The sequence below is a fragment of the Maylandia zebra genome, linkage group LG5 (genome assembly GCF_041146795.1).
Source record: "Maylandia zebra isolate NMK-2024a linkage group LG5, Mzebra_GT3a, whole genome shotgun sequence".
Lineage (NCBI taxonomy): Eukaryota > Metazoa > Chordata > Actinopteri > Cichliformes > Cichlidae > Maylandia > Maylandia zebra.
In genome coordinates this window covers 28,265,702-28,286,641 of record NC_135171.1, presented here as the reverse complement: position 1 = coordinate 28,286,641, position 20,940 = coordinate 28,265,702, and the positions used below count along the sequence as shown (strand labels likewise).

Sequence of the window (20,940 nt, the reverse complement as noted above, 5' to 3'; positions counted from 1 at the left end):
CTGTTCCTTACATTGTAGATGGTGAATTCACCTCCACACCTAAACAGGAAAATTAGTACAATCGGGAGTTACAGTGGGATTTAGCAGGTAATGATCGAAACAGTTTAGTTGCTCAGCACACGGAAAACAATCACAACTCACAGTAATTTTCTACTGTGAGCTTCGGTAGATTTTCTTAGTGTACATGCAGCGATCAGCTGACCTGCTGTCTTGACTGACGTCCATCCCCTACACTGTTTACACTATCTTTATGCTAGACAGTATACAGTTGGTATAGAGATGAAATTTAGCTAATTAGTCCAAGCATCGTCAACCTAAATGCAATTTGCTACACTTGATGTAACCTAAATCTAAATGAAACCATGAGCACCACAACCACCTTGCATCAGTCCAACACAGTGCTTTACTGTGAATTCGCCACAGTACTGCAAACTAACCTGTTTATTTTGGACAAAACTACCCAGTATTTGAATAAACTAAGTTTGTATAGCTTTGTTTATTTTGCTGGAGATTTCACAAAATGAAAATACATAATTTATCATAACACATATAAAATCCAATAAGTAATTAAAATTATGACATTACATGTAAAATTTAAATCTACAGTTTATCATGTGTCACTGATAAAATTAAAAAGTTGTCAGAAAAATAAAAACTAAGATAAAGTACAGATACCTAAAAATTCTACTTTTAGAGACATATGATGCCACTTCACACTGACTCAAGTCTCAAGTTAGTTTTTTTTTTAAGTTGAAGATGCTACAAAATTAAAGAGTCTTGAAAGTGCGTTGTTAGCTGTTTGCTCAAACTCTCAATATGATTGCACTGGCAAGCACAGCAACATGAAAAGGCCTGAGGACAACTGCAGAAGATGATCACATAATTTTTTCCATGGTTAAGAAAAACAAACTTCACAATCTATAAATACCTTCATGAATGTAGAGGAGGGTTTACATCAAGGCGCAAACCACTGGTTACACTCAAGAAGAAGAAGGCCGGAAATGTAAAAGAGATTGCGCAGTTGCGGAAAAGCAGTTATAGACTTCTGACAGTCACTGACAACAAGAGCTGTTTCAAAAGCAGCCCATGTTCAAGGCGTTGGTTTGTCTAATTATATTTTGAGCTTGTGAAATGGGGGTCTTTGTATAAAAATCTATGTAATTCCTACACAAAGACTTTTTTTCATTAACTTCATTGAGTTAAATTTGAAAATCTGGACTTCAATCACATACTGATTGAAAAAAAAAAATTTCGTGGTGCACAGAGGCAAAAAAAAAAATCATGATACATTATATGAACTCATCTTGGTGGATAGAGGCTAAAATAATCCACGGAAGATGATGCTGTCTCTTTAACTGATATCTTCAATACTATAAACAAATTTAAAGTGATGTAGCACCTCTGACGTATGAGCGCGCTCCACGTGTTTCCTGACTTACGTTACTAAAAAGAGGAAGCAGATCTTTTTCAACTGAGGGGAAACTTCAAACTCTGTAAAAAAAAATTCAATATTATTCACCAGAAGACAAAACCCACAGAAGGAGAAGAGATTTGGGATTACTTCACCTCGTTTACGTGAGTTTTTAGAGCCCTAAAAATGTGGAAGTACCTTCTATAGATTAGTAAGTTTCTAACTTCCTGTTTGTGTGGTTTGTTAACAGCGTCAGTCACAGATAAAATGTCGTCTGGAATCCAAGAAGAGCTGTCCTGCCCCGTTTGTCGAGACATATTCAGAGACCCTGTTGTTCTGTCGTGCAGCCACAGCTTTTGTAGAAACTGCCTGAAAAGATGGTGGAGAAAGAAAGAAATACGCCAGTGTCCTGTTTGTAAGAGTGCATCTAAAAAGAAAAACCCACCCTGTAACTTGGTGTTAAAGAACCTGTGTGAGAACTTCTTGCTGGAGACAAATCAGAGTGCTTCAGCAGAGTCCGAGTCGCTCTGCGGTCTGCACTCGGAGAAACTCAAACTCTTCTGTCTGGACCATCAGGAGCCAGCGTGTCTCATCTGCAGAGACTCAAAAACTCACAGCAACCACAGATTCAGACCCATCGATGAGGCTGCGCAGGATCACAGAAAGGAGCTCCAGATCTCACTGAAACCCTTACAGGACAAACTGAAGGCCTTTGAACGAGTTAAAGGAAACTTTGTTCAAACAGCAGAACACATTAAGGTTCAGGCCTTTCACGCAAAGAGGCAGATCAAGGAGCAGTTTAAGAAGCTTCACCAGTTTCTGCAAGAGGAAGAGGAGGCCAGGATCACTGCTCTGAGAGAGGAAGAGGAGGAGAAGAGTGCGAGTATGAGTGAAATGATTGCAGCTCTGAGCAGAGAGATAGCAAGTCTCTCAGAAACAATCAGAGCCACAGAGGAGGAGCTGAGAGCACGAGACATTGCTTTCCTGCAGAACTACAAGGCTGCAGTGAGCAGAGTCCAGCAGTGCCCCCAGCTGGATGATCCACAGCTGGTGTCAGGAGCTCTGATAGATGTGGCCAAACACCTGGGCAACCTGACCTACAACGTCTGGAACAAGATGAAGAAAATGGTCTCCTACTCCCCTGTGATCCTGGATCCAAACACAGCTGAATCACACCTCTCCATATCTGAAGATCTGACCAGTGTGAGCCTTGGAGAGAGGCAGCAGCTTCCTGACAATCCAGAGAGGTTTGATGGCTATCCGATCGTCCTGGGCTCAGAGTGTTTCGACTCAGGGACTCACAGCTGGGATGTTGAAGTTGGAGACAGTCCAAACTGGCTAGTTGGTGTGGCTGAAGAATCAACTAAAAGAAAGGGACAAACAGACTTTAAGTGTCGATTGTGGGCTGTGTGGTTCAGTAAGGGTAGTTATTTCATACGTTCCCCATTAGATTCGTCCTCCTTTCATCCAAAGAAAAAGCTCCAGAGGATCCGAGTTTGCCTGGACTGGAAAAGCGGGAAGCTGTCATTCTCTGATCCTGACATCAACATTTACACCTTCACACACTCTTTCACTCAGAAACTTTTTCCATTTGTTTACACCAAGAACGAACTGCCATTGAAGATATTACCACGAGTGTCTCATGACAGTGCAGACTCTGATAGTGAAGGAGATCACGATCAAGGTGGTGAAACAGTTAATGGCATTCTTGATGACGACGATGATGTTATTCATGATGTTGATGATGATGATGATGACTGACACTATAGCCACATACCAATGTTTTCCCTTCAAGTGTAAAAAAAACCCTAAAACCTATAAAATACTAGGTTGGTTGCAAACTGCAAAAACTGCGCAAAGCAGTTCTTTCCTGCTAATTAAAGCTGATAAACAACAAACTAAAAAGAAATACTAGCTCAACAAAATTGGACCATAAAATCCATAAAACAAATGATATTTTGTTCTGCACTGAAAATGATCTGATAGCTAATTCTATTAAAATGCTAAAAAGGCACTAAGAGCACAGAGTAGTTAGGTCCAGTTCAATTAGTCAAGCACAGAGGGATTGGCTGCAGCTGTCAGTGAAAGTGGCCACAGCGATAAAGAAAGGTAAGTACAACAGAATAAAAAGGAACACAGGATTACACAGCCCTATTTTATGGTGCATACACAAACTTGTATAACACCTTAGTGTCATACAGAGACTGTGATAGAAAGATCACTTAGACACTATAAGTACAAACAAAAGGTTGTATTATGAGGTTGTGACTGTCAAAAACACTGGCTGCAACACATGAAGTAGACTATTTTTTATCAAACTAACAATATTTGCAGCTGTTTGTTATCTTCTAAACGGTAAATATATTTCATTTTGAATTCATTTTTTCTCTGGTTACTCTGTTGCATTTTAACTGAGTATTGAGAAGAGCTTTTGTCTGGTAGAAGGTAAATGATTGAACTGATTTGCAGTAATTCTCATCGACCACTAGGTGGAGACAAACACAAAGTGAACTTAAAGAGGTGAACACGGATAAATCAGTGGACCCTTTGACCCAAAGGAACACTGAACCCCTTTGATGAAGCAGGTTTGACTCGGTGTAAACAATTCAGTGTTGTACATTTGGCCTCAGAGTTTTTGAAGATGTAAATGTTTCAAATGTCAAAAAATGATATTTTTTAGCTCTTAAGGTAAAACCCCCAAATTCAACATTTAGTTGAAATGTGTAAATAAATCCATACAGACTTTCAAAGTACAAAGTAATCTTGTCTGATAATATTACATTTGGGGCTGCAATAGAAAATAAAACTGCCTTTTATTCAAAAAGCTGAAAGTATGAATCATGTTCACATGATGAGTCCCTAAAAGACTAAATATGCAACAAATCTCTTTTATTAAAAAATGACCTCACAGCTGAATAATTAAAACATTTTTGTTGGTTTTTCTTCTTTTTTCTTGTTTTAATACTCATTTTGTTACTCTGATTGTTACAAGTATTTTGAGCCATCCTACCTGAGAACATTAAGATCAGTGAATTGATTGTATTACACTGAATGTCTGTGTAACAGGGTCATAAATCACATTGTTATAATTACACAAAATGTGTTCTAAACCCCCAGACCGTTCCTTTTATACCTGACTTTTAGGACCTCCAAGCCTGTAGTTATGTTCATTATCAGTTAGAGCCCCTCCTCATCCTTTTCTTCTTCTGGCCGCCCTCCTGCCACGGGGTGAATGGACTCTGGTTTTCCCCCAGGAGCACCCTCCAACCGACTGCCTGTCCTGCCCGCCTACACCAGCCTCGTTCACGTGTGTTTGGGGTGGGGGGTCGGACCACCAGGTGGCTCCACTCACACCCAAGGTTAAGGGAAGTGATGGGGTGGAGGTTTGGCGCTTTTTGTATACGGAGTTCTAGTGAAGCCGTTAATAAAGTTGGAGTGAGACATATTGAGGCCTCTCCTGTAGTCTTTACATACCTCCACAATCTTTAATTTAATAAGACAGCTGTTGTTATTGTTGAGTTTATTTTTTGTCTGTTTCCATGTCTGAACTACTGTACTGCTGAAAAAGCTTTAAAATGGGAATAGTTTAGGAGCACTTTAAAACAGGTCACACCTTTGTCTCCGCCCACCTGACTACGCTCTTTCAGCTATGGGTAAAAAAACAAAACAAAAAAGGAAGCCTGGGCGTTCTTCCTCTGAGAAAAACAAAAGCGTTGTCTGGGTGAGAAATTTATCTCAAGGTTAAAATCAAAACAGAGAAAGGAAAACAAGGCGAAACTAGTATAGTTAAGGTAAGAGTTCATTTGTTCCCTTCTAAGGAGACGAAATATTATGTTTATAACACAAACCAAAAGTGAAAGTAAACCTGGCCGCCTTCCTGTTATACAATTCTGTTCGGTGCATTTTCAGCTTCTCTCTGAGAAAAGATGTCTTTCCAGTCCGAGGAGGATCTTTCCTGTCCCGTCTGCCATAACATCTTTAGGGATCCTGTTTTCCTGTCATGCAGCCACAGCTTCTGCAAGACTTGTTTGAAGAACTGCTGGGCACAGAAGCTGGAACAGCAGTGCCCAGTCTGTAAGAAAATGTCAGAGCAGAGTGACCCACCCTGTAACTTGGTCCTAAAGAACCTCGCTGAGGCCTACTTAAAAAAGAAAAATCAGAGCGCTTCGGCAGGGTCTGAGGTTTTGTGCAGTCTGCACTTTGAGAAACTCAAACTTTTTTGTCTGGACCATCAGGAGCCAGCCTGTGTCATCTGTCGTGATTCGAGAGCACACGTCGACCACAAGTTCTGGCCCATCGATGAGGCCGCGCAGGATCACAAGGAAGAGCTTCAGAAATCCCTAAAACCATTACAGGACAAACTGAAGGTCTTACAAAAAGCGAAGGGAAACTTTGATATAACAGAGCAACACATTAAGACCCAGGCTCAACAAACAGAGAAGCAGATCAAGGAGCAGTTTAAGAAGTTTCGCATGTTTCTAGATGAGGAAGAGAAGACAAGGCTGGCTGTTCTGAATATAGAAGAGCAAGAGAAGAGTCAGCAGATGAAGGAGAAGATTGCTGCTCTGAGCAGAGAGATGGCAGCTCTTTCGGCCACAATCAGAGCTGCAGAGGAGGAGCTGAAAGCTGAAAACATCGCTTTTCTGCAGGACTACAAGGGTACAATGAACATGGTCCAGCTGTACCCCCAGCTGGATGACCCACAACTGGTCTCAGAAGCTCTGATAGATGTGGCCAAACACCTGGGCAACCTGGGTTACAACATCTGGAACAAGATGAAGAAGATGGTCTCCTACTCTCCTGTGATTCTGGACCCAAACTCTGCCCAGCCAAATCTCCTCATCTCTGAAGATCTGACCGGTGTGAGCGTCAGTGAGAAACGGCAGCTTCCCGACAATCCAGAGAGGTTTGACTTCTACCCGATTGCTATGGCCTCCGAGGGCTTTTATTCAGGCACTCACAGCTGGGATGTTGAAGTTGGAAACAGCACAGACTGGAAAGTCGGTGTGTTAGCAGAGTCTGTCAAAAGGAAGGGAGAGCCGCAATCTGGATTATGGAGGCTAGGGTTTTATAAAGGTGAATACACCGTGCGCTCCCTGCCAGAGTCTTCCATCGTTCTTTTTTTAAAGGCGGTCAAGAAGGTCAGAGTTCAGCTGGACTGGAACAGGGGGAAGGTGTCATTCTCTGATCCTGACACCAAAACACAAATACACACCTTCACACACACTTTCACTGAGAAGATGTTTCCATACGTAAGTAATCTGAGTAAAATCCCACTGAAGATGTTGCCCGCATCAGTGAAGTAGAGTGGTAGTTTATAGCCATGAAGCCAGAAGTGGTGGAAATAAACACACAAATTGCATGACAACTAGTTAGAGAGCTCACATGATAAAACTATCCTTGTTTAAAATAAATAAATACACTTCACAGTTATGACACATTTATCTCATATTAATACTATTTAACTGTAGAGAAATGATTCAGCTTAGTCTAATGGGGCAGTTTGTTTATATAGATTTGGGGTACAAATCCTTTTCAGAGGACGGTGTTTTATAGCTTTATAACCATATGTAAGGTGGCTTTTAAATCCTGTGATACCAACTGTTACAACCTAAAAAACCTTGGGGCGACTGATTGTAACGAGTCTCAACTGAAATTGAATTTCAGTCCAATATGATGAATCCTTCTTTTGTGTTGTTTATGAGACACTTTGGTAATCATACAAAAGAGAAGTGATAATCTCAGCTTTAATGCTTGAATGTATAAAATGATGTGTTTGTGTAAGTAACAGATTATCTGGCATTTATGTGGATTGCTCCAGTTAAACAGTTTTCATTTTAGGAGGTCAACAGATATGTTATCTACTAAATGTATGAGGTCTGTCTGTTTTTATGTTTGAATTCAGTTATCCAATATGTGGCTACTAAAATACTTTACACTATAGCGAGTCAGCTCTTTATTTCTCTTATGTTGAAATGTTTTCCCAACAATGCATTTTGTTTTCATTTCCTTCTGAATGTTTCTTTCTATTTCAGTTCCTGTTAGTTCCAGGTGTTGTCATTTGAGTGCAGCTTGTATTTGTTTTGGTTTCCTGCACTGTAATATGGATGATTTATCAGGGGAAAACTGATGTTGTAATAGGTTTTATAACACAAGTTATCATGTAGACATCCTATTCTCAATAAACATTTGCACCAATACCTGCTCGGTTGGTTTTGTTGACAAACTGGATTAAGTGGGACTAAACCTGAAAAAATTAGCTGGATATTTTATTTAGTTTTCTTCAAGTTAGTTATTCTGTTCCATCCAGTAACATCAAATCACATCTCCGTGACTACAGGACCAGAGGTTTGTGTTATCACTGTTATCTTTAATGTGCTGATTGGTTGGTAATTTAATGTTAATTTTCCCTGTGATAAATGGTAAATGGCCTGTATTTGTATAGCGCTTTACTAGTCCCTAAGGACCCCAAAGCGCTTTACACAACCAGTCATCTACCCAATCACACACACATTGATGATGGCAAGCTACATTGTAGCCACAGCCACCCTGGGGCGCACTGACAGAGGCGAGGCTGCCGGACACTGGTGCCACCGGGCCCTCTGACCACCACCAGTAGGCAACGGGTGAAGTGTCTCGCCCAAGGACACAACGACCGAGACTGTCCAAGCCGGGGCTCGAACCGACAACCTTCCGATTACAAGGCGACCTCCCAACTCTTGAGCCACGATCGCCCCATGTTCTCTTTTTTTTTTCTCTTTTTCAGGGGCTCTATCCTGATCCCTTTAGAGCCAAGATGGCTGCAAGGTGTAAGCCATATGGAAGCCATTACAGCTTCAGTGGTGATTAGAGGTCATGGTTACAAGCTCTTTACTGCTTCACTTGTCCCCCGCGCTGGCCACAGAAATTCACAGTGGGCTTAAATGGAAAAATCTTTAAAACGCCAGCTTGTCAGCAAGTTACAAGTGGGAATTTGTTGTAATGCCAGTTGCATTTTAGTAATTCCTTGGTCATACCAAAGCCATTATTATTCATTATTCACATAGTGAAAAATCTGGCCTGGCAGCACCCAGTTCATTGCAGCCCAGTTCATATCAATAGAGACGTCTACTTTAAATGCAGGTCTACAGACACAGTTTATGATTGATAATTAGTTAAAGAGAGAAGTGGTTTAGCTTCCTGTGTTAAAAGCCAACCCCACTAAATGAACTGACCCAGACGCCAGGTTAATAAATGCACTTTATGAGTTTTTCCTGTCAAAGCACGGAATCTTAAAAGGAGCTGGAGTGACATAAACTTGACATAAAGGCGAGACCATTGCTAGAAGAACAAACTGCACAGAGGAAAACATACGTAGTTGTCTGCTTAATTAGGTGGATCTCAGATAATGAAGGAAAACATATGGCTGCACGTATGTTCTCGCTAACATGTGAAGCATAGTTAAAAATACTGGAATGATTGATGGAGTCATTCTGGTGCCTGTCACCAGGCATGGGAAACTTAAACCTGCTATTCTAAGTCTTTTATAAATCACAGGAGACGGCCATGTCGCCGATCATGCCACGCTCGGTCGGATTGCAATCATTCATCAGCAAAGACACTTCCACGGGTTAACCACTTAGTGAACCATTTCCACAAAAGCTAGGTATGACAGCATGAAACAAGAGATGTTCTCCTTTTTTAGTATCACTTCACTGTTCTCAAACCCAAATCTTAATCTTCAAATTGCACGTGAAGGATGGAAAACATTCATGATTTTGTTGTATCCTTGTTTTGGGTGGAAGTGGATATTTGAAGAACTTTGTTCTCAGCAGAGTTATTACAGTTTTGTATTTTCTAATTGGCTTTTATTTGAATTCCATCCAAAAAAAAATTAATTCAGTTTGATTTTTGGTTTGTTTTCTGAGTGGATCTGCTTAGTTATATTATTTGAAAATATTTATAGTTTAATTATTTTTTTATGGTTACAGTATTAATTTTGGTCCAAACAAACTCAAAAAACAGTGGGTAAACTGACCCCAGGCCATGAAACAAGGACCACAAACAAAAGTAATGAAAGAGAAAAAAAATTCTGACAAACGTAAACATTTCCACAATGGCATACAGCAGCAAATCCAGGGAATTCAGCAACTAGCCAAAAAAGACAAAACAGCAAAACCCATAAATGTCCATGACAGGAACACTGACAACTGACCTTGTGCTTATTAAACTAGCACAAAACGATGCCTTCAAAGAGGACTTACAAATATTGAGTCATTTGTCAAGGGACAAATTTTGTTGGGGGTAAACAATGTACTGTACCAGATGGTAAACTCAGTGAAATATTCAGTCTGTCTGAATGTTTGTTCCTTGATCTCATATATGTCTGCAGATCTACTGATTGCTATAAAACACAGTTTTATAGGTAATTAATGTTATGTCATTTATTTTATTTTTTTAAAAACCCATACACTTACCACCTTGCCTCCATGATTTCAGATGATTTCAGAGGCCTAGAGCCATATTACCTCAAACAGTTTACCTCTGTCCCCCCACCCCACACTTCAACCAGGAAAATTTGTCCCAAAAGATCTGCATGCTGGGAAAACGTGGCACAGAGTTCAGTATGTCAGAGGAAGTCGGGAGGAGATGGACTAATGAATATCTGTCAAACATCACCCATAGACACTTGTTTCCAGAGTACCAGTGTGTGAGTGTGAAGCAGTGTGATGATCTTTCCATAAACTGCACAGGAAACACATTCATTGCTCTAAATCAAATGTTAAACTCTAAAATGCACTGGATGGATGAAGATCATTTTGTAGGAGATTTCTTTAGAGATTTTCTTTATTTGGGATTCGATATTTAAAGAACAAGATGCAAGAAAACATTTGGCAAGCGTGACATGTTTGTATTACAGAGGCTTGAGCACAAGTAGGATAAAATGTACAACAACAGAATTAACAGATTGTAGCTAAATACTTAAAAAAAACCTCATAAAACCTCTTTTGAAAATACCCTCTCTAGACTCTGTTGGATAATTTTAGAACCATTTCCAAACTCAATGTACTGTATCCATAAATTAAACGCTGGATGCCATAGAACTTCCTGCAGCTAAATGGGCAAAAGACAGAATAATCATGACTGGTTCTGATGCGTCCAACACACTCACAGCAACACTTATTAATGGCTACCTATCAATTTCTAAAATAGATTTTATTTGATGTTGCTGTCCAATCTGGGCTCATGCCACTGTATATTTCAAATGTCCTCACATCGTACGAGCAGGTCGTAACCTGAGGTCCTCAGCCGAGGCTCTGCTATCCCACAATCCTGTCTTTGGAACAGTATCTCTTTCAGGCTTTTCCTGTGCCTCCACACCTCCACTTTGAGCATTTGTTGTCTTTCATAATTATTTAAATTATCTTGTCTCAGTGATCATTTTAAATGTAATTTATTTTTTATATTAGCTTTAATTGGCTGATTTTTCATTCTCTTTATTACTCATTTGTATCTCCTTTTACTTTTGTCTCTTGTAACTTTCTTTAGAAAGATGCCTTATAAAGTTATTATCATTTTTTAAAAATTCAACCATTTTTAATAACATTCATATAGCAATATAATCTTTAATGATTAGTCTCATAACTACATTAGCTAATTGATTTAATTGTGTTACTAATGGGAATAATTTAAGTCTTTCTAAAGTAAAAGTCAGACTATTCCCTTTAGCAGTTAATCACTTCTGGCTTTAGTGGGCTTCATGGCCATTGCGGACTTTGCAGATCTTGCTGCAGTCCATATAACCCAACAATGTGCGACAAATGAGGGCTGTGTTCTTCCAACGGTGCTGCCACTGAAATGGGATACAAAAACATCTCCTCACCAAAAGCCAAAGTGGGATGCATGTCAGGACCTGGGGGAGGACACATTATAAATAAATCAAATTGGTAAAAAGATGAGATGCTTGATGTCAGACTGTGTCACATACCACTCAATGCGGACATGCTGGCAGCACCAGCTGATGTGGCATGGACTCTGTAGGGTGATGCTGGGATGTCATCACCTCCATATTTTATAATGATGGTGTACCAGCCGTCACGGTTGGGGACGTATGATACCCGGTATGTACCGTCCCCGTTGTCATGGATGCTGGCCTGCTTATCTTTACCACCCTGGTCCTGAAGAGGAAAGAATGGAAGTTAAAGTGATATCTGTTTTACCGTATGTATATAAGTGTGTCTGATACAGACCACGACGAGCACGCTCAGTTCACCCTGGCCAGCATCTTTAGCGTCAATGTTAAACTCAGCGGGAAATGTGGCAGAGACACTGCTAGTCAGCCCAGGGCCGCTGGCTCGTACTTTGCTGGCATCGTGAGTGGACAGAATCCAAAACCTGAAGAGACCGAAAGATCAGAGACAATCAGCACAGACTCTGATTCTCAGGGCACAACAGTATGAACCACAGCAGCAACCAGATATGAAAATGCCCAGATATTTTAGCTACAACCATCTGACCAGTTTATGCCAACTGGCAAGAGATATTTCTTTACTGGTGTCCGTTTAAATCCAGAATATTATTTAAAATCCATCTCCTCACATACACGGTCCCAAATAATCAGTGTTCATCTTACCTTAAAGACCTGATAGTACCATATCACCCCATTAGAGTACTTTACTCTCACATCGCAGGCTTACTTGTTGTTCCCAGAATAATATAAGTAGAGTTGGAGGCAGACCCTTCAGCTTTCAGGCACCACCTCTGTGGAGCCAGCTCTCAGATTGGACTGGGTAAACAGAAACCCTCTCTACTTTTAAGATTGGGCATAAAACTTTGTTTTTGGCAAAGCTTATGGTTAGGGTGTGATCAGGTGACCCTGAATCCTCCCTTAGTTACGCTCCAATAGGTCTACGTGTTTCTTCTTCACTCACCTTGTGTTTATACCCCGCTCTACATCTAATCATTAGTTATTATTAATCTCTGGCTCTCTCCCACAGCATGTCTTTTGTCCCGTCTTCCTCCCCTTACCCATACCCAGTCACACCAGATGGCTGCCCCTCCCTGAGCCTGGTTCTGCAGGAAGGTTCTTCCTGTTAAGAGGGTTTTACCTTTGCACTGTCGCCTTCATTTGATCGTTGAATAGACAAATCAGAAGCACAACCTCTAAATTAGTTATTCATTATCACACACAAAAAGATTCTGATGCTGAACTTTTTACTGTCTAATTTTGAAAGGTGCTGAATAAAAAAAAGAAAGTGAATTTTAACCCACCTCAAAATAAAATGTACAAAGAAGAAAAGACAGGACTATGTACTTCATCCAATACTAAAAAAGGCCCAAAACGTAGATCATCAGATGGCCCACATCAGATTAAACCCAGTGAGAATTAAGTCATCAAAGCAGGTAATAATAGTATCCTAACACTATCAGTCATTTGTATTTTTCTCCTAAATCCCAAACCCAGTAGATTTTTTGTTAGTATTCTCAGGAATATTGACCTTACTGGAGTCCACCACACCCTTTAGTGGGAATTCCTGTAGACAGAAAAATTGGATACCTTTCTGGCTTGTCAGGAGACTGGTGCCTCTCACTGGTCAGATCTTCGGAGACGGAGCGTTCTGGATGACCAGCGTTTGGAGTCCCAGGAGCGTAAAAAACCACCCCCTTCATCTTGTTCCAGATGTTGTAAGTCAGGTTTCCCAGGTGCTTATCTATAAGAGCTTCTGAGACCAGCGGTGGATCATCCGTTGAGGAATACTGCTTGACACTTTTCAGTGTAGCGCTGTAGTTCTGCAGGAATGAGACATCTTCAGCTCTCAGCACTTCCTCTGCAGCTCCTATTGTTTGTAAAAGAGATGGCATCTCTCTGCTCAAAGCCGCAGTCTTCTCCTTCATCTTCTGACTCTTCTCTTGCTCTTCCTTCTTCAAAGCGGTGAGCCTGACCTTCTCTTCCTCGTGTAGAAACTGGTGAAACTTCTTAAACTCCTCCTTGATTTGTTTCTCTGTGTGTTGATCTTGGAATTTTATGCGTTGCTCTGTTATATCAAAGTTTTCTTGCACTTTTTGTAAGACCTTCAGTTTGTCCTGTAATGGTTCCAGAGATTTCTGAAGCGCTTTCTTGTGATCCTGCACAGCCTCATCAATGGGTTTGAACTTGTGGTCGACGTGTGCTCTCGAATCACGACAGATGACACAGGCTGGCTCCTGATGGTCCAGACAAAAGAGCTTGAGTTTCTCAAAGTGCAGACTGCACAAAACCTCAGACTCCACTGAAGCACTCTGATCTCTCTCCTGCAAGTAGGCCTCAGCGTGGTTCTTTAGGACCAAGTTACAGGGTGGGTCACTCTGTTCAGATATATTCTTACAGACTGGGCACTGCTGTTCCAGCTTCTGTGCCCACCAGTCCTTCAGACACATCTTGCAGAAGCTATGGCTGCATGACAGGAAAATGGGATCCCTAAAGATATCATGGCAGACGGGGCAGGAAAGATCCTCCTCGGACTGGAAAGACATCTTTTCTCAGAGAAGCTGAAAACACAGGTTTTCCTTGTCGTCGTCTCTGTGTCGGTCTTCGGTCTTTAAGCTGAAGCTTCTCTCTCGCACTGCTTGTGCTTTTCTCAGAGGAAGAAGAAATTTCTGGTTTGGATAACCAGCTACAGATTGCAGTTTAACGAGAACAAAGGTGCGTTTTGTTAACCAACAACTGCGAAAAATATTTAGATGGTAGATGTGTCACTTATTTAATGTTTAACAGTGATTGCGAGGTACTGTCAGTTGATCAGAGCTCGTTAATAGTACATCCAATGTGGGAGAAAGTTAGAAAACTAAAACTTGACATTCCTGGCAGTGCGTTTGCTTCAAACTTGTTCATGATGCCTTTAACACAGCTGTTATTTTTTTCCACAAATATTGCTTTAGCAGTTTGAGACGATCCTTAGGCACAATAGAACTGTGGTTGCCATGTAAGTAACAACAATCACTGCATAAGATGTGTTACACAAATTGTCAAACAATATAAAGGCAGAAACATGCTTCAATTATTTCCTAATAAAGAACCAAGATTTCTGAAATGTGTATAGTTAATTACCTTTGCCATCAAGTGAAGGTGGGTGGGTCTTTATTTTTTAATATTAAGGCCCCCCCACTATCACATCAAACATTAGCTCCAACAGGCACAGATGGGTTTTTAATAGAAGAGGGAAATAAAAACACCACTCACCAAGCAATTTCCATAATACCCGAAACAATGAGATTTTCTGCTCTTACCTTTAAAGTACAATAATGTGCTTCTTGTAAACTAAGTCTTTACCTTTAAATGGCACTGGATAGATGAAGGTCATTATGCAGGGATTTCTTTAGCTCTGGGTGGAAAGGATATTTTAAAGTACGTACTTAATTTGTGATTGGTCCAAAAATACTAAAATATATTTTTCAGCTATTTTTTGTGACAGCATGAGACATATTGAGGAAAGAGGATCCCGTTTATGAAAAATTAGTGGATTATGGGATATTGACAGAGTACAATCAGAGAATTTATGCTACAATGAGGAATTAATAGGTGCGTCGATAAAATTTAAACTTAAAACCCAATGTAAATAATAGATTTTTCTCTTGCTCCTCTATTCATTTCTAATCCTGCCCACTCTGGTCACTCCAGCACAAATCATGGCACCATAATCCTGCTATACAAAATGAGGCACACCAACATTTGGCACTAAAGACAGTTGTAAAAACTCCTGCCTGCCAAATAAAAGGCAGCTTTCCACTTGCATTGTGTGCCAATCCAATAAAACTGGAAGACAGCTGGAGACATGACAACAATGAAATGAAACACTTAACTCTGACATTCTAACTGTTCTTTATTTTAATTATCAAATGTACATCATATCTCAGGGTTTAGTTTCACATTAAAACACCAATTCCCCAATACAAAATGAGAAGTTTCCCCTTAAACCCCACAAACAAAAAACAAAAGAACCCCACAACTTTCATCTCTTAAGTATCAAAAGTAGCAGTGATAAGGCAACATTAAATTCATGTAGATTTTCAGATTTACACAAAAACTAAAGTTCTGGCCTTTAATTTTCCATCTTAGATCTGTTTTCAATCAAAACTGAGTCAGATCTGCTCGTATGAAAATACAAGAAGAAACAAGCGAGAAGACAGGAGGACATCTAAACTCCAGCACATAATTAAGTAGTCTGTTGAACAGTGCAGGAAACAGTAAGGCATCTTAAACAATCATTGACTCGTTATGGCAACCTTTAGTACACGTGGGACTCTGGCAGCTAGTTTAGGCGCAAGAAACATTAAACATCAGTAGTTGGCGTACAGTTTGACAGTTTAGTTTGTCTTGGAGTAAATTAATGACACGAACACAAAAAAAACAACTCAAAGACAAATCCAGTTCTCCTTTTTTGAGATGATCACTTTTCTTTTTTCCATCACAGTGGTTCAGTAATTTTGTTGAGGAAAGGTTCTGCACAGACGTGGTGATAACTGCCCGGTTCCCAGCTAAACCAGTAGCATATTCTCTTCATCGTGCATTTAAACTATAGGAAACCTCATGTCAAGGTGAAATTCCAGTTATGCATATATCTTTTTGCACATAGGTATTTAAAAGCTTCGGATCTACTCGTTTCACTTCAAACTTAACATATTCAGTTCAATACCAGCTGATGTGCAGGTGCATTAACTACCTGTGTAAAACCAGCAAACGTTAATTCACGAATCTAGGATAAAAATTCAAGTGCAAAATGAGCCAATTGAAAATTGCAGGGCAGTTTTAAAATCGACAGATTTTAGATCTTTTAACCTTCAGTCAGTTCAATCTAGTAAACTAGAGTACATCTACCATTCCGCTTCAATGATTCACTACCAGAAAAGTGTCTAAGAGTTCAAAGTCTCTACTCAGTGGTGCATTTATTTTCTGTTTTTTTTTTTTTTTTAATTCTGACATTGTTCTATATCAAGGAGAAACATTTCAAAATGTAAATGAGTTGCTTCAGAAAATCCTCAAAAATCATCTGATTTGAGCTGAAAACAAAGTTAGCAGAGAAAACGTTGCTCAGCAGCTTGTTCACTGGACAGTTATTTGTAGTGCAGCTAATGTGTCTTAACTCAAATGGGGATGCAAAATGGTGCCGGAGGAGAGACGGAAAGTTTCTTGGCTCATCAGGGGACAGCGACGTGGAAGGGGGAGCCCGGGATGTGGTCCTCACCCCACTTGACCACCAGGATGTAGTTGCCCCGTTCCTTCAGCACGTAGCTGACGTTGTACTGCAGGTTGCCCATGTGTTTGACCAGCACCTCATCACAGGGGACCTGTGGGCCGTGCACACCCACCAAAAGCATGTTCTTACCTGGGAGGAGGTAGAAGAACATGTATGATAGCAAATTAATCTTTAAATATGTGACTTTTCATCTTTGTGAGTTTTAACCTGTGCACTGAAAGGAAATACTTAAGTTATTCTCTTAAAAGATGGCTTCTACACGCAGTTCCTCCGTACCTGCTTTGCTGCAGTCGACAGTGAAGTTGCTCCTCTGGCCCACAAAACCCTTGCTCAGGCCAGCTCCTCGGCTCACCACCTTGCTGGCATCGGAGTCACCCAGCCTGGGCATGGCGCTCTGCGTGAAGCTGCTGGATGCCCGAATTGCCGGATCCAGTGTCAGGGTTGATGTCTCGCTGGCGTTTGTTACATTCACAAGGCGAGGACCTGAAAGGCAGGAAAAAAGTTTAACTTTACCATGTGGTGCAGGCAGATTCAACAGCCATTTCTTGTTATGAACCACTGCCAGAGAGGTTATGTGAAGTCTGCAGTTTTCGATCCAGCAGTTTATATTGCTTTAAAACCAGAATTTGGGCTTGGATGAACTTGAAAAGTGATCCAAATCTGAATCACGGAACATTTGTAACCAGCTTTAACTAAGAGCAGCATTTTACCTGTGACTTTGGCCTTGAAGGGACTCCCAGTGATGTGGTTTGGGCCTCCGTATTTAATGCTGATCAGGTAGTTTCCAGGTGCCATGGGAGTGTACTGCACCTTGTAGCCTTCGGGAACCTCCTGACAGTCCATCTTTACTTTTGACGGGCCCTCGATGGTCACAGCCAAGGACCCGGGGCCTGCCTTAGTGTTGTTAATGATGAACTCTGACTGGGTACCTGCAAGATTTAAGAAGTGATGTTTTGTTGAACAACTCCAAGCTGGTAAAACCGAGCAGTGGATAAATCACACTGAACTTTGCTCAACTTTATGCTCTAAACAGGCTCACAGCAGTTATGAAGTGAAAAATTTAAGGCTGCAGCAGGTAAAACAGTTACTCACCTGTTGTTCCTCTCTCCAGTCCTGATCCGTATGCTGAAACCAAACCAGGCTCTCCAGTCTGTCCTGGTTCCCCGACTCGGACCTGGAAAGGACTTCCCGGGATGTGAGAGCCATTGAATTTGACATCAATGGTGTGGACGCCATTCTCCCTGGGGATGAACCGGATAGCGTACTTGTCTAGAAGACAGTACAGAAGGGTCTGTTAGCTGCAGCGATTTCATAGTATGTGCCTTTGTTCTTATTGAAGTTTCCATAAATCCTCTGGAAATCACCTTTACAATTAAAAAAAATAAACAACAACAAAAAACAAACAAAAAAAACCCAACAAAAACAGGCACGCACGCACACACACACACACACACACACACCTCTTTCCAGCTCTGTGACGACACACTTCTCCAGAGCTCCAGAGGGACTGTGGACTTTGGCATCCATCTTGCCTTTGGCTCCATTTAGACGCACCGCAAAGGATGCTGGGTGATTCACCTTCAGACCAGACTCCTGTCGGTTTCGCACAAAGTCAGTGTACAGGACGGACATTTGACGAACAGGAAAAACATCTTAAACACACACACTCTGGTTTTTGAAGATCAGAGTGCTAAAGACAAATAACTTCAGTGCATATCCTCTGCTCTACTCTTACCTGAGCTCCACTTAGTGCAACTCCAGCAGACAGACTCAGAACGGTTAGACTGTCAGTAGATTAGTCTTATTGTTTCTAATGTCTCTGTAAAGCACTTTGAATCACCTTGTTGTTGAATTGTGCTATACAAATAAACTTGCCTTGCCTTATTATGAGGAAAAAATGTCATAAAGCTGATCTACTTTTTGGTTTAAAGTGTTTCCATCTCCTTGGTCTTACAGCAGTGATTCATTATTCTCATTAAGAACAGAGATCTTTATCTTCTGTCTGAACTGCAAGAGCCAAAATGAACAAACATAAATAATGCAGACTCAGAGCAGAAGAATGTCTCAAGCGATAGACAAAAACAAACTACAGTCTCTAAGAAGACACAAGGAAGTCTGTCTGCTGCAGCTGGGACACCCAGGAGCTGATGAAACGGATGATTGTACTGTTAAAAGCCTTTAAATGAAACACAAGAGAAACACCAACAGTTCCACACCAGACAAAGCGAGGGATGACCAGAGCCAGGCAAAACTGCACGGACGACTTCCTGACCACAGGTACCCAAACTCAGCCACTCGAAAGAGCTTTTTACTTTACATAATAAATCTAGTACAAACCTGTGAAACAGTGGCCACCCTTAAGATAAAATGCACATAAAACTCAATTTATAAAATAAATTTCTTCATCGTCTACATGATAAAGTCCTTCAACCCAACAAGCATCTGGAAGCTTTGCTGGGATGTCTGCCATTCAAACCCCAATTACCATGTTTATACTGTAGTATCTAAAAGTCCACACCTGACAAACCCACACCTGTATTATAATTACATTAAATACTAAAAACTGAACACTTTCAAACAATTAATAAGAGCTAAACTAAAATGAGTAAACCCACTCAAGACACCAAGTGAACCTAAAGCGGACTGAACCCTTTTTTTAGTCAAAGTGGAAACTGTATGCGTTTGCCTGGCTGCGGTCATATCCATGAGAGCAGTTGCATAAAGAACTTTAGTTTAACTTGAGTATCTGTGCAGCTGTTGAGGATCGACTGACTCGGGCTGTTTAAGATGTCGCTTTGAATCCAATTTAAAATCAATGATTAACAGCCCAAACCATTCGAGTCCTTGCTTTGGTAATGAAGTCACATTTTTATGCAACTGCACCCTTTAATCAAGCAGGGCAGGCTGGGTGTGGAGGTGTCTCCTCGTGCCTCACCTGAAGACCTGCAACAGAGAGGCGACGGGCGTCGTTCACTGGAGCGACAACAGGAACCAGGTAGGGGCTGTCGGGTATGTGCTGGTCGTTAAACTTCACCGAAACCTCATAATCACCTGGAAAAGGAGGCGGGAAGAAGGAAACTCAGTCTAACACATCAGCAAACAGCCAGCAGGTAAAGCGTGAGCGTGTGTGAATCATCTACCAGGCTCCTGAGCGACATAAGAAATGCCGCAGGATCCGTCCTTGCGGTCATCGAAGGAGATCTCAGCCCTGCTGGGTCCCTCCACGGCAACCGACAGACCACCAGCTCCTGCCTCTCTCGTCCAGATCGTGAATTCAGCTGGTGAAAAGATACAAGAAAACTGAAAATTCACAAGGCACAGATCCTTCTCCATCAGTCCACATTTTAAAAGTACTTGTGTAAAAACCAATGTAGCACTGTGTGAACCTTTTTTTGACAACAGTGTTGCCTGTGGCACAGAGGAACAGGATGAGTTTCTTTAATTTTGACATTTAATGGACAGACTTTTGGATCCGGTGTTCTGTGCGTACCTGGCTCTCCTGCCAGTGCTCCCTCCAGTCCTGGACCTCCGGCCCTCACCTTGCCAGCCCCGCCCTCACCCAGCGGCCCCACAGTGAACTGGAAGGGGCTGCCTGGCACGTGCACGCCCCTGTACTTGACGCTCACGCTGTGCACGCCCATCTCAGTGGGCACGAAGCGCACACAGTAGGCGTCGTTACCCGTGGCCACGAGCTCTGCTGGCTGACTGGCTCCAGAGGGGGAGGTGACCTCAGCAGTGACGTCCTGCATGTCGATCGCTGAGAAGAGAGGAAGGAGACATTTATACATTTACATTTGTTGACTGATTCACCACATGATCATTCATGAGTTCGTCATTTTATTTGTTATTCAGATCAAATTAAAGCTGAAACATACCAGAACCGGTTGCTGTGACCGTAAGGACAGGCATGGCAAATGAGAAAAGGAAAAGGGAGGTTTAAGGAAATTTAACTCAAATTAAACTGTGCTACAACCTCCAAGAGACATAATCAGAAGTAACACAAGGTCCTTCATACAGTGAACAACTGCGAGGTTGCTTGCACAGTGCAAACTTTACCATCCAGTTCACAACTTACTGATCAAATGCAACCGTGCAAGTTACCCAAGAACACCTACCTTGAGGGTCACAAGGGTTGCTTTTATACATCTTTAACCAGTTGTCTTTATCAATATCATAACACAAAAATAAAAACTAAACTAAAGTTCCCCTAATCTTATATTGGTGCTGCTGTAGGTAGGAGCAGCCAAGCACTCCCTTGTTGCGTGTGTGATGCAGAAAAATTACTCTGTATCAAAACAAACTGATAAAAGATGAAGT

At 41.2% G+C, this 20,940-nt stretch overlaps 4 protein-coding genes across 10 annotated transcripts in view; 2 read left to right on the top strand and 2 right to left on the bottom strand.

Moving 5' to 3' along the window:
• Positions 1-1,452: 1,452 nt before the first annotated feature.
• On the top strand, positions 1,453-4,306 carry LOC101474951 (zinc-binding protein A33). The gene is made up of 2 exons (XM_004548816.4): positions 1,453-1,575; positions 1,662-4,306. The coding sequence occupies exon 2, from the start codon at positions 1,679-1,681 to the stop codon at positions 3,170-3,172; it is 1,494 nt and encodes a 497-aa protein (XP_004548873.3). The 5' UTR covers positions 1,453-1,575; positions 1,662-1,678; the 3' UTR covers positions 3,173-4,306.
• A 757-nt stretch (positions 4,307-5,063) lies between these two features.
• On the top strand, positions 5,064-7,609 carry LOC101474665 (E3 ubiquitin-protein ligase TRIM39). Its single transcript, XM_004548815.4, has 2 exons — positions 5,064-5,202; positions 5,321-7,609. Exon 2 carries the CDS (start codon positions 5,338-5,340, stop codon positions 6,715-6,717), a length of 1,380 nt encoding a protein of 459 aa, XP_004548872.1. The 5' UTR covers positions 5,064-5,202; positions 5,321-5,337; the 3' UTR covers positions 6,718-7,609.
• A 2,610-nt stretch (positions 7,610-10,219) lies between these two features.
• On the bottom strand, positions 10,220-14,069 carry LOC101474391 (E3 ubiquitin-protein ligase TRIM35). The gene is made up of 4 exons (XM_004548814.4): positions 12,948-14,069; positions 11,641-11,785; positions 11,379-11,568; positions 10,220-11,303 (listed from the first exon to the last, which is right to left on the bottom strand). Exons 1-4 carry the CDS (start codon positions 13,901-13,903, stop codon positions 11,149-11,151), a joined length of 1,446 nt encoding a protein of 481 aa, XP_004548871.3. The 5' UTR covers positions 13,904-14,069; the 3' UTR covers positions 10,220-11,148.
• Positions 14,070-15,231: 1,162 nt separating this feature from the next.
• flnba (filamin B a) overlaps positions 15,232-20,940 on the bottom strand; it is a 63,743-nt gene continuing 58,034 nt past the window's right edge. For 4 of the 7 annotated variants that reach the window (XM_014412901.4, XM_014412903.4, XM_076884178.1 and 1 more), the window contains 8 exons: positions 20,114-20,380; positions 19,764-19,901; positions 19,559-19,674; positions 18,084-18,216; positions 17,716-17,892; positions 17,334-17,552; positions 16,900-17,106; positions 15,232-16,752 (listed from right to left, as the gene is read on the bottom strand). In XM_014412901.4, the coding sequence (XP_014268387.2) occupies positions 16,565-16,752; positions 16,900-17,106; positions 17,334-17,552; positions 17,716-17,892; positions 18,084-18,216; positions 19,559-19,674; positions 19,764-19,901; positions 20,114-20,380 (1,445 nt within the window). In that variant the 3' untranslated portion in view covers positions 15,232-16,564. Of the gene's footprint in view, positions 16,753-16,899; positions 17,107-17,333; positions 17,553-17,715; positions 17,893-18,083; positions 18,217-19,558; positions 19,675-19,763; positions 19,902-20,113; positions 20,381-20,498; positions 20,511-20,940 lie in introns of all 7 variants that reach the window. The other 3 variants (XM_014412900.4, XM_014412902.4, XM_014412904.4) reach the window with 1 other exon arrangement.

Coding starts and splice junctions, on each gene's coding strand:
- LOC101474391 (XM_004548814.4), bottom strand. CDS start 13,903: ATGTCTTTCCAGTCCGAGGAGGATCTTTCCTGCCCCGTCTGCCATGAT. Junction 11,786..12,947: donor TCTCCTGACAAGCCAGAAAG/GTATCCAATTTT, acceptor CGGTCTCTTCAG/GTTTTGGATTCTGTCCACTC. Junction 11,569..11,640: donor AACTGAGCGTGCTCGTCGTG/GTCTGTATCAGA, acceptor TTTCCTCTTCAG/GACCAGGGTGGTAAAGATAA.
- LOC101474951 (XM_004548816.4), top strand. CDS start 1,679: ATGTCGTCTGGAATCCAAGAAGAGCTGTCCTGCCCCGTTTGTCGAGAC.
- LOC101474665 (XM_004548815.4), top strand. CDS start 5,338: ATGTCTTTCCAGTCCGAGGAGGATCTTTCCTGTCCCGTCTGCCATAAC.